This window comes from Miniopterus natalensis, chromosome 10 (genome assembly GCF_054644295.1).
Source record: "Miniopterus natalensis isolate mMinNat1 chromosome 10, mMinNat1.hap1, whole genome shotgun sequence".
Lineage (NCBI taxonomy): Eukaryota > Metazoa > Chordata > Mammalia > Chiroptera > Miniopteridae > Miniopterus > Miniopterus natalensis.
Window position 1 is genome coordinate 47,176,920 of NC_142090.1, and position 16,883 is coordinate 47,193,802.

At 35.1% G+C, this 16,883-nt stretch overlaps 1 protein-coding gene across 1 annotated transcript in view; it reads left to right on the forward strand.

Moving 5' to 3' along the window:
- Positions 1-16,883, forward strand: part of RSBN1L (round spermatid basic protein 1 like) — a 74,703-nt gene that overhangs the window by 32,644 nt on the left and 25,176 nt on the right. The window contains 2 exon segments of the mRNA XM_016219586.2: positions 2,787-2,903; positions 12,214-12,854. Coding sequence (XP_016075072.2) covers positions 2,787-2,903; positions 12,214-12,854 — 758 coding nt within the window.

Below are 16,883 nucleotides of genomic sequence, written 5' to 3' on the forward strand. Positions count from 1 at the left end.
ATGGGGATGTGTAAGGTCAGAAGGTATATGTGGGAAATCTCTGTACCTTCTGTTCAAATTTTATATGAGCCTAAGACTGCTCTAAAAAATAAAGTCTACAAATAAATATATTTACAAATAAAGTCTGTAAGAACCATGTGTTGGATATACCATTTTATAGTTTTATTTCCTGAGAAGCTAATGTAATTTTATCCTGTAAAATATTTGTATTTTGCGATTATAGTAGATTTATAGTATATCATATACTTTACATATACCAGTAAAATTCTATAGTTGTTTTTAATCTATGTGGTTAGAAGTCAGGAATGTCGTTACCCTTCAGGGTGCAGCATAAAAACTAGAAGTTGGTTGAGCTCAGTTGGTTGAGCATTGAGCGATGCACCAGGGGATTGCGGGTTCACTCCTTGGCTGGGGTGAGTTCGCGAGGCAACCGATCAATGTTTCTCTCTCACATCGATATTTCCCTCTCTCCCTCTCCTTTTCTCTTCTCGTTCTCTAGAATCTATGAAAAACATATCCTCAGATGAGGATTTAAGAAAAAAAAAGACTAGAAGGGAGCACAGAGGGGTTTTGAGGTGCTTGTTCATTTTCTGTAAAAATTGAGGTGTATACTCCCTTTCTGTATGTGTATTATACTTTAGTAAAGTTAAAAAAGTTTAATAGTTTCTGAAATAACACTTTAGGATAATAAGATTAATATAGATAACTGGAAAACGAGATGCTGAGACATTTCAGGTGACTTCATTTGTGATTTTAAATGATATATTAAGAGTTTGTTTTTTTAAATGTGTAGTTATTTAGAAAATAGTAACTTACATATGTGTCTAAGCTCCAGTCATTTGGAGTAACAGTATATGGGTGTATAACAGGATTTTAAGGACTTTAAAAATCAAAAAGAGTAGCAAACTAATCTGAAATGTGACAACACCGTAATTTATGCTATAAGTTATATGTGAGTAGATGTTCACCTCTGTACCCTAACCCTTTTCTTATATTCAGCAGTGCATATTTGTTAAGTCAGTGAATCCCTGTCCTCTCATCTGCTTTCAGTATTATCACTTTAAAAAAAGTATATTGTCAGTTTGATAAGTGAAAATATCTTATTTGACTTTTTTGATATTAATGGATGTACCTTTTAAGATGCTTATTAAATGCATGGATTTAATTTTTTGAGAATGACCTATTGAAGTAGTCTAGACCTGAGTTATGTGGTTATTGAACACTTAACATGGAACTACTTTGAATTGAGATGTGCTCTAAGTGTAAAATATACACTGAATTTTGAAATCTTACTATGAAAAAGGAATGTAAAAATTACAGTATTAATTTTTTAGCATTGGTTTTGTTTTGAAATGTTTTAGATATATTAGTTAAAACACTATTAAAGTTTCATCTATGTAAAATTTTAAATTTACATATGTTTTACACATTGTATTTCTATTGGACAGTGCTGATCTAAACGATAATTTGATCGTTAAATGATTAGGGCCTGAATGAGGGTAGAAAGGAAAGTAAGGAGGGATTTAAGAAATTATGCAGCGTGGCTCAGCGGTTGAGCATAAACCTAGGATCCAGGAGATCATGGTTTGATTCCAGTCAGGGCATATACCCGGGGGTGTGCAGGAGGCAGCCGATCATTGACTCTCATCATCGATGTTTCTATCTCTGTCTCTCCCTCTCCCTTCTTCTCTCTGAAATCAATAAAGATATATTTTTTTAAAAAAAGAAATTATGCAGTATGCATATAACTATAATTTCTGTTACATCAAAGATATTTTATGGTTTTTGTGTGCTTCCATTGTGGCTTTGTAATCAATTGTATGCTTTTTGAGAGCAAGGACTATATCACTATTTTTATTTATTTTCGTTTTATTAAAAATTTTTTTTTAAACATATCTTTATAGATTTCAGCAAGGGGAAGGGAGAGAGGGAGAGAGAGGGAGGGAGAGAGAAACATCAATGATGAGAGTCATTGATTGGCTGCTTCCTGCATGCCCCCTACCGGGGATTGAGCCCACTATCTGGGCATGTACCCTGGCTGGGAATCGAACCGTGATCTCTTGGATCATAGGTCGATGCTCAACCGCTGAGCCACTCTGGCTGGTCAATGTCACTATTTTTAAATTCTCCCCTACATCTTGTCTTTTGCTGGGTACATAGGTGCTTGAACAAACAAGAATTAATAGGACATCAAATACTTTTATAAACTTTCAAAGTTTGAATTATTAGATTGCAGACAATAATTCCTAGAGTTCTTAAACCCTTTATCTTAATATCATAATATCACTGACTAGCCAGATCAGTCATACCCTTTTTAAAAGGTGCAAGGTTAAGGGAACTAACATCTAGTAGTATATAACAGGTTTTGGGTAGTCATTTTATATCTTTCTCCACTTAGTCTTTATAGTAACGAATGAGAAAGATATCAACTACCATTTTACAGATTAGGAAACTGAGATTGAGTAATTTTTCCATTGTTAAGTTACCAAACTAGGTATGCCCAACTTCAAAGTTAGTACTTTTTCCACTGTAGTTTACTGTGTCAATTAAAGTTAGCCAATTAATTATTTTACGTGATTTGAAGTTAGTCTAATACTGTGGTTGACATAAAGTAAGTGAAAAATAATTCTAGGAATGAAAGTATAATAATAAATTTTGGTAGTTTATGACATTTATTATGTATTCCATGTTCAGTATATGAAAGGAAATTTTAGAAATTGCACTATAGTTCATTGGAAAAATAAAATTGTAAAATAGTTGAAAACATTTCCTTTTTTGTCTTTTAGATAAACTCAAAGACAAAATTAAAGAGAGAGAGAAGGAAAAAGAGAGAGAGAAAAAGAAGCATAAAATAATGAATGAGATCAAGAAAGAAAATGGAGAAGTAAAAATGTTGCTGAAAAGTAAGTTTATAGTGATTTTAGTTGTATTATATTGTTCAGTATACTTATTGACTTAGCGAATAAAATAAGAATGTTATTTGGTGCTGAATTTTTCTAGGAATAAACAATGGTCAGAATATGAAAATTAAATTAAGTGTAATAGTGGGGAGTTTGAATCTGTGTAGTAATACATCTTTAGTATATTTATTTAGTGATTCATTAAAAAGTAGTAAAGGATTAAACTTCATTAAACTGTTAGGCTCCTTAAATTATTTAAAAATAGGTTATCTAATTTTGTGTTTGCATTACTAGTCTTCATTCATACTTAGATAATCTAAAATAAAAGGCTAAAGCTATTTTTAGCTTGATAGGGATGGTGGGGGAAGTGATCTTACAAATATTTGACAGTAATCATATCATAGTCTGGGATTTGGAGGGAACAATTTACTCTGAGCTAATTTAGAAGCTGTACTGTTTTACTGTATGTTTCTTACATGCTTAAAAATATTCTCTTGTTTCCTATTTTTTCTCTATCTTTACAGTTGTTTTTAGTTGCTGTTTATACATGGGGTGGGTCGTTGGGTAATAATACAAATGGTATCACTAAATCTGAACTATTCAGAGAATTTGTGGTAGACTAGAAGTAAGACAGTCTTAAATTCACTCAGCAAGGTAAGAAGAATTAGTGGCATTTGGTTGCTAGACAGCTAATAAATTCATTAGCTGCCCTATCAAGTTGACAATTTGCAGAGCAAAACATGTTGACTTTAATTTTATATTGAATTTATGTGTTAATAGGCCTTTATATCTACATAAAGGAGAAAAGGCCATAGCATTGCATGTGCAACAAAATAACTGGTTAATTTATATTATTTCAGTTAAACAGTATTAGATTCTGTATTTTCATTTCATTCTTTGTCATGTTTACATATGTACTTTGATGGCACTTTATTTAAGCTCTATTTTCTACTTACAAGAATTGTCTGTAAAATTATGTTGACCTTGAAGAAACATGTCAGAGGTTAAGCTGACGACGACTTAGTAAATGCTCATGGTCCTTTTGTTCTCTTTTGCCAGTGTGTTTTACCTGTGTTTTCTAATTAGATTGTAAGCCTTTGAGGCAGGAATCAAGTCTACCACACCACTGCTGTACAGAGGCTAATGATTAATGCTTGAAATGTTTACTTAACTTTACCCTATTGGTTTAGTCAAATAGTAATTATTTTCTTATCCACTTAAATGTACAGTGATGTAAATTCCTGCCACTCGGTTAAATGTTAGATTCCTAACATACCATTAATGTGTGAAATATGTGAATCTAGACATTACATATGCAAACAAAATTAAAAATTACCTTAAAAATGGAGATTTTTTTTTTTTTTTTTTTTTTTTAGTACTATGAAATAGTAACCTTGAATTTAAAGTAGATAAAAAATTTAGGAGATATTTTGAACTAAGTTAAACTGAAACCTAATGATGATAAGGGAAAAAAAATGAAGTACATTTGGAAATGAATTGGTAACCTTTGGGATGACAATGGGAGAATGTATTTACTATAAAGTGGAAAGTAAATAATACGGTCATTACTATCTACATGGTTGTGAGGATTAAATGAGATGAAGTATGGGGGAAATGCCAACTACAGTGTATGGCCCACAGATATTTAATAAGTGGATGAGAATCTTTCTTATAAACATGTATGAAAGATTAACTCTTGTGATTAAAAAACAACAGCAGCAGCCCTGGCCGGTTTGCCTTAGTGGTTAGAGCATCGGCCCTTGGATCAAAGGGTCGTGGGTTGGATTCCTGGCCAAGAGCACATACCTTGGTTGCAGGTTTCCATCACGTTGGGGTGAGTGCAGGAGTGAACCAATCAATGTATCTCTCTTACTTAGATGCCCCCCAGAAATCAATGGAAAAAATATCCTTGGGTGAGGATGAAAAAAAAAACACAAAAAATCACCACCAACAAAACTACTCTCTTCAATGGCTAGTTTATAGATAATTAAGTGAATAAGAACATGATTCATTTTGGGAAACAGTGCCTAGCCCATTGTAAGAACCAAGTGTTAGCTATTGTTACTAGCTAGCTGAAACAATTTGCTCTGCGTATGTGGTGTTTTCCCAAGTGAGCCTACATCAGGAAAAGGCATCGTTTGTTATTTGTGTCCTAGAGCAACAGCAGAATCACTTTGGTGGGGGCAGTATACCATTATGTATAACTGTGCCCTTTTTTTCCTTTATAGGCTTTTTCCTTTTATTTTCTCCTTATAATCTTCTCATAATGTTAATGTTGCAAGCTGTGGCACACTCAGGCGTTGATTGATTGTTGATGGCACTTGGAACATCTAAAATAGATGTTAACTCTTAGAACAATCTCATTTCTTCCAAATTTTTATTAAAAGCTGCAATAAGTTGAATATGACTAGAGAGATATATACACAGTTATATATATGCTAAAAAGTTTTTATTCAGAAATCTTGTAAATGGTGAAAACCTTATCAGAATAGTTTAAAGGAACAAATAGATTTGAATTATAAGCTTATTTTACTCATCATTTTATATCTAATGTCTACCAATTACTTTTTTTGAGCATACTTACGTGTTCCAGCCTTTTTTTTTTTTTTTTTTGCTATTTATTGATAAGTTCTAAGAACATAGATGTTATGATTATAGTGTATTTTATCATTATAGCATATCAAAGAAGCTTGCTGGCAAGCAGGTGTAACAGGTTAAAGAAGCCAATGTCCAAGGTTATTGGTAGTGTACTAAAGGTCACAGGTAGGTAATTCATGGCAGGAAGAGTGAAAATATTAAGGTATAAAAAAAGCAGTCATTCTCCAAAGACCAAAGTGATAGGGTTTGGGCTCGTGATTCGGGCTGTGAAAGATTTCACAGCTGAGAGAATAGATGCATAAAGAAAGTTTATTTTTACTTGCCCCAGAAGGGAAAGGGCCAATGCATTGCTAATCAATACAGGGGCAAGAAACAAAAAAGCCAGTCTGCTTTTAAACAGGTACCTTGATAGGCAACAAGAAAGGGCAGGGTCTGGGTTGTCTTGAAGTTGAGCAGATACCAGGGAGGTTGTCTTGAAAAATTGTATTTTGTTTGCTTTCCAGGAGACTGTCTGGCAGATGTCTTAGGGAGGTGTCTTAGTATTTTTCCCAAGCCTATAAAACATGCTTAGAGCAAAAGTTATGAAGAGTGCAAAAGTGGCTTGTTTGAAGGGGAGAGGGGAAGGGAACTTTCTACTAACTAGAAACTCCTTGGTGGTAATTATCCCTGAGTTGTGAAAACTGCAGAGGGGGGTGGATGCAAGAATGTAGTCTTGAAAGTAGCTTATCTTCCAGTTTGAACTGAGGGGCTGTTAGAATCAGAGGATCCAACAGTCTTGGGGTTTAATTACCAGGTGTTTCTTATAAATTGTGGAAGGCCACAGCAAAGAAAAAGAAAGGCCTTTTTTCTGTCCATATACTAAGGCTGAAAATAGCTAAGCTAATTACTACTTTTTCCCCATGTATGATAGTGGAGTTACATGCAGTGGTACCTTGGTTTTCAAACGTCTCTGTTGACGAACATTTTGGTTTACCAATGCCGTAAACCCGAAAGTAAATGCTCCTCTTTCCAACACGCCTTGAAAGTTGAACATGCCATACAGCTTCTGCTGAGTGCAAGATCCTGAGGCCTAGCTGCTGGCTGTTGATCCTTCGGTTTTCGAACCTTTCAGAATTTGAATGGTCTTCCGGAATGAATTACATTTGAAAACCGAGGTACCACTGTGTATTAATTCCTATATTAGAGATGAAATCAGATTCAGTTTTTCAGGGCAATCTTTTTTTTATTAACACTAAAATATACTAAGGATAGTGGTGGAAATTAATGCCAGTTAATTTGTATTTCTAAAGGTTGCTTTATATGTGTGTGTGTGTATATATATGTATGTAAAATTAGCGATTAACAACACATGCAATTTGTATATTTCTGTGTGTGGTTTTTGTTTCTACCTGTGTGCCTCTTTTTTTCTGGCCATGTATGTGTCTACATTTTTCTCTGTATCTGATTCTTTCTCTGGCTCTTTGTGCATGTGTGTGTCAGTGGTACTCTATGTATCTGTCTCTGGGACCCACTGGTATGCATGCATCTGTGGATCTGTGGGAGGAGGGTCCCCCATAAACCTTTTACTTTTATACTTTTTGAGGGTCCAAATTATGTAGAGAGCAATTCTATTTTGTTATGGATACTTACCAAAATTCTTAAAAACCAACAACATAGGAGTAATTTATTAGGCATTATTTGAAGAACTACAGATTTAGAGTAATGTGTATTTGAAATGGCTTTTAGTATAAGAGAAGAACGTTGATATTCAAAATGGTCTTATTTTAAAGTATTTAAAAATGTCCTTCATATACATGTACTCCATTTCATATGTCAGTCCAAGACGGGAAATGAATGAGAGACTATATAAAACTTGAAAATTTTATCTAGTGAATACTGGTGCCTCGGTTTAGGTGAAATGTAAAGAATGCATTTTACCTGTGTCCATTGGTGGGGGGTGTCTTAAAGACGACCCCCAGTTTGATGATTTGCTAGGAGTCACAGGACTCAGCCTATTGTTGATTCATGGCTATGATTTATTTTAGTGGAGGGTGTAAAGTAAAATCAGCAAAGGGAAAAGATACATGAGATGATGTCTGGAGGAAACAAGGTGAAAGCTTCCAAGAGTCCTCTTCTAGTTGAGTTGCATAGGATGCACTTAATTCTTCTAGTAGTGAATTGTGACAATACATGTGAAATGTTGTCTACCATGGAAGCTCATTAGAGACTAAATGCCCAGGGTTTCAGTTGGGGGCTGGTCACATAGTGACCCTTTCTATAGCATATATCAAAATTCCAGACTCCCAAAAGGGAAACAGGTATTTGAAACAAACAGTATTGTTTGCACAAACAGTTTAGGGACAGTGAACCACTCTTATCAGGGAATGATGGGAACCTTCCCAAAAAAGAAGTTCTCAGATGCCAGCTAATGGCCAACCTTTGTAAGCAGGCCTTTCTAAGGATAGCAGTCTCAAGCATGTTGTATTAAACACCTTGCTGACCGGCTATTTCGAGCCAGAACTAGCCGGAAAAGTAGTAGCCTGCTACTTTTCTGTCGTGACTGTTCAGCAAGGTGTTTAAAATTACTTAAATTCATGTAAGTGAGGACACTAGTTACCTCATGATGGGTCAGCAAGGTGTTAACTCTTTTCAGCACACTTGCCCACTTTAGTACCTAATTACAGAGTAGTTTGTCATGGGAATTTAATTTCTCGATGTTTGATGTAAGAATCTTTTGATTGATTCCCTACTGGTTTGCATTTTTCAGTTTCTATTATACTACCCTTTTCATCCATCCTCATGACTAGAAAATAGACTTTTGTGACTATTTTATTTCAAAGTAATGTGTAGTCTAATGATTGGATATTTTCTATTTTAACTTCTAAAAAATGTGTTAGGCATATATGTAATAGAATATTAAACATTTTCATTCAAATGAAATTCTGTTTATTTTGGCATGCCATTTAATTTGTGTAATTTTACATGTATTTTCTGTTTAGTTATTAATTATACCTACGTCCTTTAAACTTTTTTAAGTTCTGTTTTTAAAAAAATACATATTTTTATTGATTTCAGAGAGAAGAAGGGAGAGGGAGGGAGAGAGAGATAGAAACATCAATGATGAGAGTTATTGATCAATCGGCTGCCTCCTGCATGTCCCCCACTGGGGATCGATCCTGCAACCTGGGCATGTGCCCTGACTGGGAATCAAACCGAGATCTCCTGGATCATAGGTCGATGCTCAATTGCTGAGCCACACTGGCCAGGCTAAGTTCTGTTTTTTTAATTGACTACTGTCTTTTGTCCTTGACTCATTTGGATTTGGCTTATATATGTGCACCTCTTTTATCTTTCATTTTGATTAACTCCCTGTTTTTCTTTTTCATTATTAGTTTTGTTCTGAAGATATTAATCTGATCTGATGTTTAGATAATTTATATCAGGGAAGCAAGAATGAATTTGTTAATATATTCCTTAAGTGATTGTATATAGTTAAGACTTTGTATTTTATGACTTTACAAACTTGTGTAATCAATAATGTTGACAGATTTTTGGTCCTCATTGCATACTTGTGAATTTTTAGAAGTGATGGTTTATTATTGACATTAAACTTTCCCTTTTTAGAATTGCTATCAACTTGAGAGAATTTTTGTGGTTTTTGTTTTCAGGGTTAGGATTAAGTGGTATTCATATGGTAGAAAACTTTGACTGAAAAGGAGGCAAGGGAAAAAACCTATAAACCTCAGGTAGTCTGTTGGTAAGAGAAATCTTTTCATTCATAGATTCATTAAATGTTCATTTGTAGCAGTGTTCTAAATGCCATGAGGGACACATGATGGCGGAAAGTATCATTTCACTCTGAATTTATATAAAAGTTATTTGTTTCACTCACACAATGTCCTAAGGACATATGATATACAGGTATTCTATCAGTGAAAAAAATGGTAACTTTATATGACTATACCACATATTCTCGTATATTTGGAATATAGAATAACAATAAATTTAGAGTGAAGTAATTTCAGTTCCAGTTGGAGAGATGAAGGAAAGCAAAATGAAGGAAATGACAGTTTTTAAAGGATGAGTAAGAACGAGTTCAATCGTAAGTACTGGGCAAGGCAAGTGTATTTTAGGGAGAGAAAATGCCTTTGTCAGTAGTAGAAAGACAAGGTAGAACTAGGTATGTCTTATAAGAAATTATAAGTAGTGCAGGTTGACCAGAGCAAGAGGTACTTGAGGCCATTGTCTTCCAGACTGGAGAGGTTATATTTTATTTGTTAGGCTTTGAAAATAGTTAGGTCAAGGGATAAATATGATCAAAACAATATATAGAATATAAAGATTAATATGGCTCCAGCATTCAGGATGAGAGACAGTCATGAGGCAATTAGGCCAAAAATTAAGGAAAGGTATCAAGGAAGTAAAAAATCAAAGATGAGTTGGATAATTCTTTCAAACCTTGAAGAGATCAGGAAGAATACTTTGAGAGAATATCACTGATATTTTAATATTCTGGGAAAGAAAACTTGAGTAGACTGGAAGCAGACCCATAATTTAAGGGATAAGAATGGTAGGCAAAAGAAACAGAATGCATGATTTCACTTATATGTGGAATGTAAAGAACATAATAAACTGATGAACAAAATAGATTCAGTGACATAGAAGCATGGAACAGATTGATGAATCTCAAAGGGAAGGTGGGGGTGGATGGGTGGGGAGAGATTAACCAAAGAATTTATATGCATATATGCATAACCCATGGACACAGACAACAGTGTGGTGAAGGCCTGGGTTGGAGTGGATACGGGGTCAAAGGGGTCAATGGGGGAAAAAGGAGACATCTGTAATATTTACAGCAATAAAGATAAATTTAAAAAAAAAGGGGGGGGAAAAATCCAGAACGCGTTGGGCATAGACTGTTCTTTACAAGAAGTTTGTTGGTAAAAGAAAAGGAGAGAGAACTATTAAGCTAATGTTTTTGGAGTTGGTGGGAGGGACTTATTTTTGGAAAATGGGCAGGACATAGAAGAGATATGTGGAGATGGAAAAATTTAGGTAAAGAAGTTTGTTGGGAAGATTAAGTTCAGGCTGGTTATTTATAGAAGTGAAATAACAGGTGAAAACAGTGAATACCTTTTTTTCTCAACAGCTTAATGGCTTTTTCATAATATCTTAGGAAGCATAATTTCTTGGGACAATGTTTACTTTTTAAAATTTTTCCTGTTGTATAAAAATAAATATACTATGATAATGTTAAGTGTTTATATGTACACTTAGATTCTCGAGCTGTAAAAAGTCTGTGGATTAATTTTTTATTCTTTGGAGTTCTAAATTTCTGGACATAGAGTATACTTAACTTGCTTTGGTTACAGAAGCTTGTTAATGTATAAGGTTATAATACCCCATGCTTGTATTTTTTAAAACTTTTTAATTTATCTCTTTATTGGTACATGGGTATCATTTGTGCTTAAGACATGAGAAATTATTCTTGTTTTGTCATTTCCTTTATGGTATCTTCTGGGGTCTTCACTGGGAACTTTGTAAACACTAGTGGACCTAAAATAGCCCATTTTAGATGCAAGAGTAGTTTCAAGGAAATATGGTAAAAAAGCTAAGGAATTGCTGTGCTTGTTGCTTTTTTTAAAAAAAGTTTTTATTGATTTTAAAGAGAGAGAAAGAGAGGGGGATAGAGAGAAACATTGATGGCTGCCTCCTGCACGACCCCTACTGGGGATCAAGCCCAAAACCTGGCTACGTGCCCTGACTGGGTGAACCAGTAACCTCTTGGTTCAAGGGTTGACACTCAACCACTGAGCCATGCTGGCTGGACACTTGTTGCTTTTATACTAAGCAAGTATTTTTCCCTTTTTATGATTTACAAATTTTTTTTTTCCCCCTGGTTAATCCTCACCTGAGTATGTTTTTCCATTGATTTTGTAAAGGGGCATGGGGAGAGAAACACCAATGTGAGAGAGACACATCAGTTGGTTGCCTACTGCACTCGCCTCCACTTGCAACCTAGGTATATTCCTTTGACCTGGAATTGAACCTGGTGACCCTTAGGTGCATGGACCAGCGCTCTAACCACTGACCCACACTGACCGGGGCTGATTTATAAATCTTGATACGTATATGCACTTTTAAGAACTTAGACAAATATGATGAAATATATATATGTATACACATATATATGTATATGTTCCCCCCAAAGTGTATACACACACTTTGAATAATTATAAAGGCAGTGTTTATTAAAATACATTTCATTTTCAAAACTGAGCTATCAGCTGTTAGAGTGTGTATACATTTTTGGGGGGACACCCTGTATATATCATCATATATTTTTATCTATTATGGGGAAATATCTGGAGGGCATTGTTCATGTTGACCTTTGTTCAACTTTTCATTTCTGATTTTCTACATTTAAAATTTGAAGATTGTGGTTTCTAAAACATTCATTCATTTTATTACCTCAGTAAACAGTGATTGAGGATCTGTTACATGTCACAAAGGTGTAACTTTGTCTTAAGCCTTGGTTTGTGTGTGTGTGTGTGTGTGTGGAGAGAGAGAGAGAGAAGCCAAGAGCGACTAAAGTATGAATATCATAAAATGTGTAAATGAGACCCAAATATAAACTTAATTTTGAGTAAACTTTGCTTATTATAAAATAGTTCCTAAAGCATGGTTTTTTAAGTAACTAAAATACGGAGTTTCAAAAACAAATTTTTCCCAACAGGTGGGAAGGAGAAACCAAAAACAAATGTAGAAGACTTACAAATTAAAAAGGTAAAGAAGAAAAAGAAAAAGAAACACAAAGAGAATGAAAAACGGAAGCGTCCAAAAATGTATAGCAAATCTATTCAAACCATCTGCTCAGGATTGCTGTCCGATGTTGAAGATGAAGAAGCCAAAGGCATCCTAAATGATAACATAAAGGATTATAGTGGAAAGAATTTGGATACCAAGAACTATGATTCCAAAATTCCAGAAAACAGTGAGTTTCCATTTGTCTCATTAAAGGAGCCACGGGTTCAGAATAACCTCAAAAGGTTGGACACTTTGGAGTTCAAACAGCTCATTCATATTGAGCACCAGCCTAATGGAGGTGCAGCAGTTATCCATGCCTACAGTAATGAACTCACGCACCTGTCTCCTGTGGAGATGGAAAGGTTTGCAGAAGAGTTTGTGGGTCTAGTGTTCAGTGAAAATGAAAACTCTGCAGCTTTCTATGTAATGGGTATTGTTCATGGGGCAGCTGCTTATTTACCTGACTTTTTAGACTACTTTTCATTTAATTTTCCCAATTCACCAGTGAAAATGGAGATTTTGGGAAAGAAGGATATAGAGACAACAACTATGTCCAATTTTCATGCTCAGGTAAGAGGTTTTTAGTTTTTTTTTTAAAAAAGAAACTTTCAATTATATGTTTTAGACAAGTTTCTGTTCTTTTTTCTCATTTCACTATAGGTTTGAAATAAAAAGGTAAGATATATATATGAAATGAAACCTCTTGGGAATGTTAAGAATAAATTACATTCTTGATGTGAACATCAGAATTTAAATTGATTTCTACTTAACTCGTTTTTTTCTTAAAGGTAATTTATGAAATAATTAAGATTCTATTGTGTGTTTTTTGCAAGGATTTACCTTGGAAATTAAATGAATAAAATGAATTTAGCCCTGTGTTTTCCAGTCCTTACAGAAGTTTTCTTACCTGAAAATCATCTAAAATTAACTTCCTGGTTTATGTGACAATGTCTTAAAAGTGCTTAGCACTGGATCCATCACATAGTAGATGCTGAATACATTTTGACTATTAAATATATTGTAGAACAAGGGGATTATCAGTTGATTGTGTGATTATGTGAGAAAATTCATATGCACTAAAAATGCATATCAGTGCATATATTGAGCTAATTTCCATTTCCTACCCATCTCTATGGTGAATATACAGGGTGTCCCCCCAAAATGTGTACACACTTTAACAGCCGACAGCTCAATTTTGAAAATGAAATGTATTTTAATAAACACTGCCTTTATAATTATTCAGAGTGTGTGAATATATTTTGGGGGGACACCCTGTACTTTTAGAAAGCAGAGGCAGAATGTAGTCTGCTGGCTTTTGAAAGTAAATGCGGGCCCATGTAAAAAGCCAGTGCTGTCCTGGCTGTGGTGGCTCAGTTGGTGAGCACCATCCCATACACCAAGAGGTTGCTGGTTTGATTCCTGGTCAGGGCATATGCCCAGGTTGCAGGCTTGATCCCCAGATGTTGCTCTCTCTCCCTCTCCCTTCCTCTCACTCTCAAATCAATAAAAATATTTTTAAAACGTAAGAGGCCGGTGCTGTTTTTTCTCTCTCTCAGATCAGGGTCCGCTTAGTAAAGGAAATCAGCCAATTTTCACATTTATTGGTGCTAAAACGCCTGGTTTTCTAAGTAATAAATGACATTATTCTAGTTTGGAAGGAGGAAAAAGTGGAGAAAGTCTCAAAAGGATCTCAGTGATCTTTTATCTCAACCTTTCTCAACTTACAGATAAGCAAACAAACGTAGATAGGCGTAACTTTCTGTTTTAAGGTTGGCAGCAGTGCCAGGAATAGATCAGAATCTCCTTAATCTTCATCTAGGACTCTTTTCCTTATTCTGAGTATAAGTATATATTTGATATGTGTTCAAGTTATAGTCCCCACCTTAGGTGATAGTCTGGATGTCCAGTCATTTCCACACGTATCAAACCTCCCACCCTCACAGTATGTTTGGTATATATTCTGTAAATACTACAGTCTGGAAAATATGGTAGTACTTAAAGATTTAATGTATGTGTATAGGAATTATTCATTAATATAATATGTTTGAGAATCAGAATTTAAATATTTTTTAGAGCCCCTGTCATTTTATAGAATTCCAGAATAACTTGTCTGAGTAACTTGTCTGAGATTATACCTAAGTTTAGTGGTAAAACCAGACTGGCACCTAGTAATACTGTCTACTATTTATTGAATACTGACTGTGTCAAGAACTACTGTAGCACTTTATATGTAACAACTCATTCAATCTTTATTACAATCTAATTTTAGCAATAGGAGGCAGATACAGTGAGAGAAGAAATAACTTGTCCAAAGTCCTTGGGTACTAGATCATTCATTTATTTGCCATTTATTATATGTCTGCTAGAGTTTGTCAGGTTTTATACTAGGCCCCTTGACTTCCAGTCTCATTGGTTTCCACTATAGTACATCACTGTCATACTATGCAACTTTATTTTAGTCATCTTTTAAATGTCATAATTCTTCAATTTGCTTTTAAAATTTTCTTTTAAGGTTAGGAATTATTAATTTTTTATTAAGTGATAAGAATTTTCATCTTAACTGTGTAGTAAGTATAGCATGAAAACCGTACTTTTTGTTGTTAATCCTCACCTGAAGATATTTTTTCCATTGATTTTTAGAGAGTAGTAGGAAAGGGATGAAGGAGGGAGAGAGAGAGAGAGAGACAGAGAGAGAGAGAGAGACATCTGTGTGAGAGAAACACACCAATTGGTTGCCTCCTACATGCACCCCAACTGGAGCCGGGGATCGAGCCTGTAATCGAGGTACATGCCCTCGGCCGGAATCTGACCCGGGACCCTTCAGTCTGCAGGCCAGGGTGAAAACCATGCTTTTGTTATTAAATGAAATGACATCGTGAGACTTGTTAATCATGCCAGTATGTGGCTAGGTTGTGGGTCTCAAGTCCTTCAAAGAGCCACCTACCCTGGTTGCCATCACCTATTCAGAGTGTGTGGCTAATACATATTGCAGAGGAAACTCTCTCTAGGCAGGTACATCATCTTCATTACCAGCTGTGGCTCTGGCCCTCATATCTGTGTGATCTGTCAGCTGCAAGGACTGCTTTTACCTCTTTAGCTTTAGACTTAATGTTAGGACAGTGCCTGTGCAAGGTTTATGTCCTTTATTACAAGACCTCCAGATCCAGTCATTCCTATGGTGTAGGGGAGAATATCTAGTGAAAAGCTGCCCTGAATTGTTCATATGATATTTCCTACACACTGGATTCTTAGTTTGCTTGGTTTTAAGAGCTTGGGAGACTGTAGAAGTGTTTTCTGCAGATTGGGAGGTAACCTAGGGTTTGTCCATAAGCACTGGCTTTATGAAACTGAATGGGATCCAGCAACAAGCAGTAGAACAAAAATGAGCATACTTATTGTGGTTTAGTTTTATTTAAAATTTCTTGACTCACTAAAAGCTCTATTTCTTAACCTATTTTTGTGTTATCCTTCCAAGAAATGAATTTTTAAAACCATTTATACAATTTTCTGTTTGGGAAAATGCTTTATGAATTACAGGACTAACTTACACACATATATTTAGAGCTAAACCAGTTTATAACTTGAGGCTTTTCTTATCCTGAATGTGAGAACTGTTCTTGCAAATTTTATTTGTAGAATTATTTTATAGTCAATGTATTGAATTGTGACTGGGTTAGTGTGGGTAGCTGAATGAACTCTGATATGGGGTGGATGGAAAGGGAAGGGGTCTAGTCCTGGTTCTGCCATTTGTCAGCCATGACATTGAATAGCTACTTAAGCTCTTTACGTCTCAGTTTCTTCACCTACAAAATAATGATAAAGATGATAGTACTCAGTTGACAGAGTTGTGGTTAGAAATGCTCTGTAGATTATAGCCAGTTTTACAAAAAGAGTTGTTATACTGATTTAGTGCCGTATTACAACAGCTTTCCATTTTGTTAAATAGTTAATGACTACCTTCTGACTGAGGACCTTTAAGAGTGTGGTGGCCCGGCTGGGTGTGGCTCAGCAGTTGAGCATCGACCTAGGATCCAGCAGATCGAGGTTTGATTCCTGGTCAGGTCACATGCCTGGGTTGTGGGCTTGATCCCCAGTCGGGGGCAATCAGGTGGCAGCTGATCAATGACTCTCACATTGATGTCTCTATCTCTCTCTCTCCCTCTCCCTTCTTCTCTCTGAAATCAATAAAGATATATTTAAAAAAAAAAAGTGTGGTAATTAGTGGTAGGGAGTTCAGCAGGTACTGAAGATCAAAAGTTACCATAAATACTTAATATACAGGTAAATAGTTGGTTACATTTATATAAAGAGTTGATTGTGATATGTACACACAATGAAATATCCAGCCATAAAAAGGAATAAAATACTACTGCTACAGTATGGATGAACCTCAAAAACGTTAAGTGAAAGAAGCCAGCCACAAAAGGCCATATGTTGTATGATTCCATTTATATGAAATATCTGCAGTAGGTAAATTAGAAATGGAAGGCAAATTGGTGGTTGCCAGGGGAAGGGGGAAATAGGGAGTAACTGCTTAATGGGTATGAAGTTTTTTTTCTTTTTTTAATTGAGATTTTTTTATTGAGATTATTGACATAA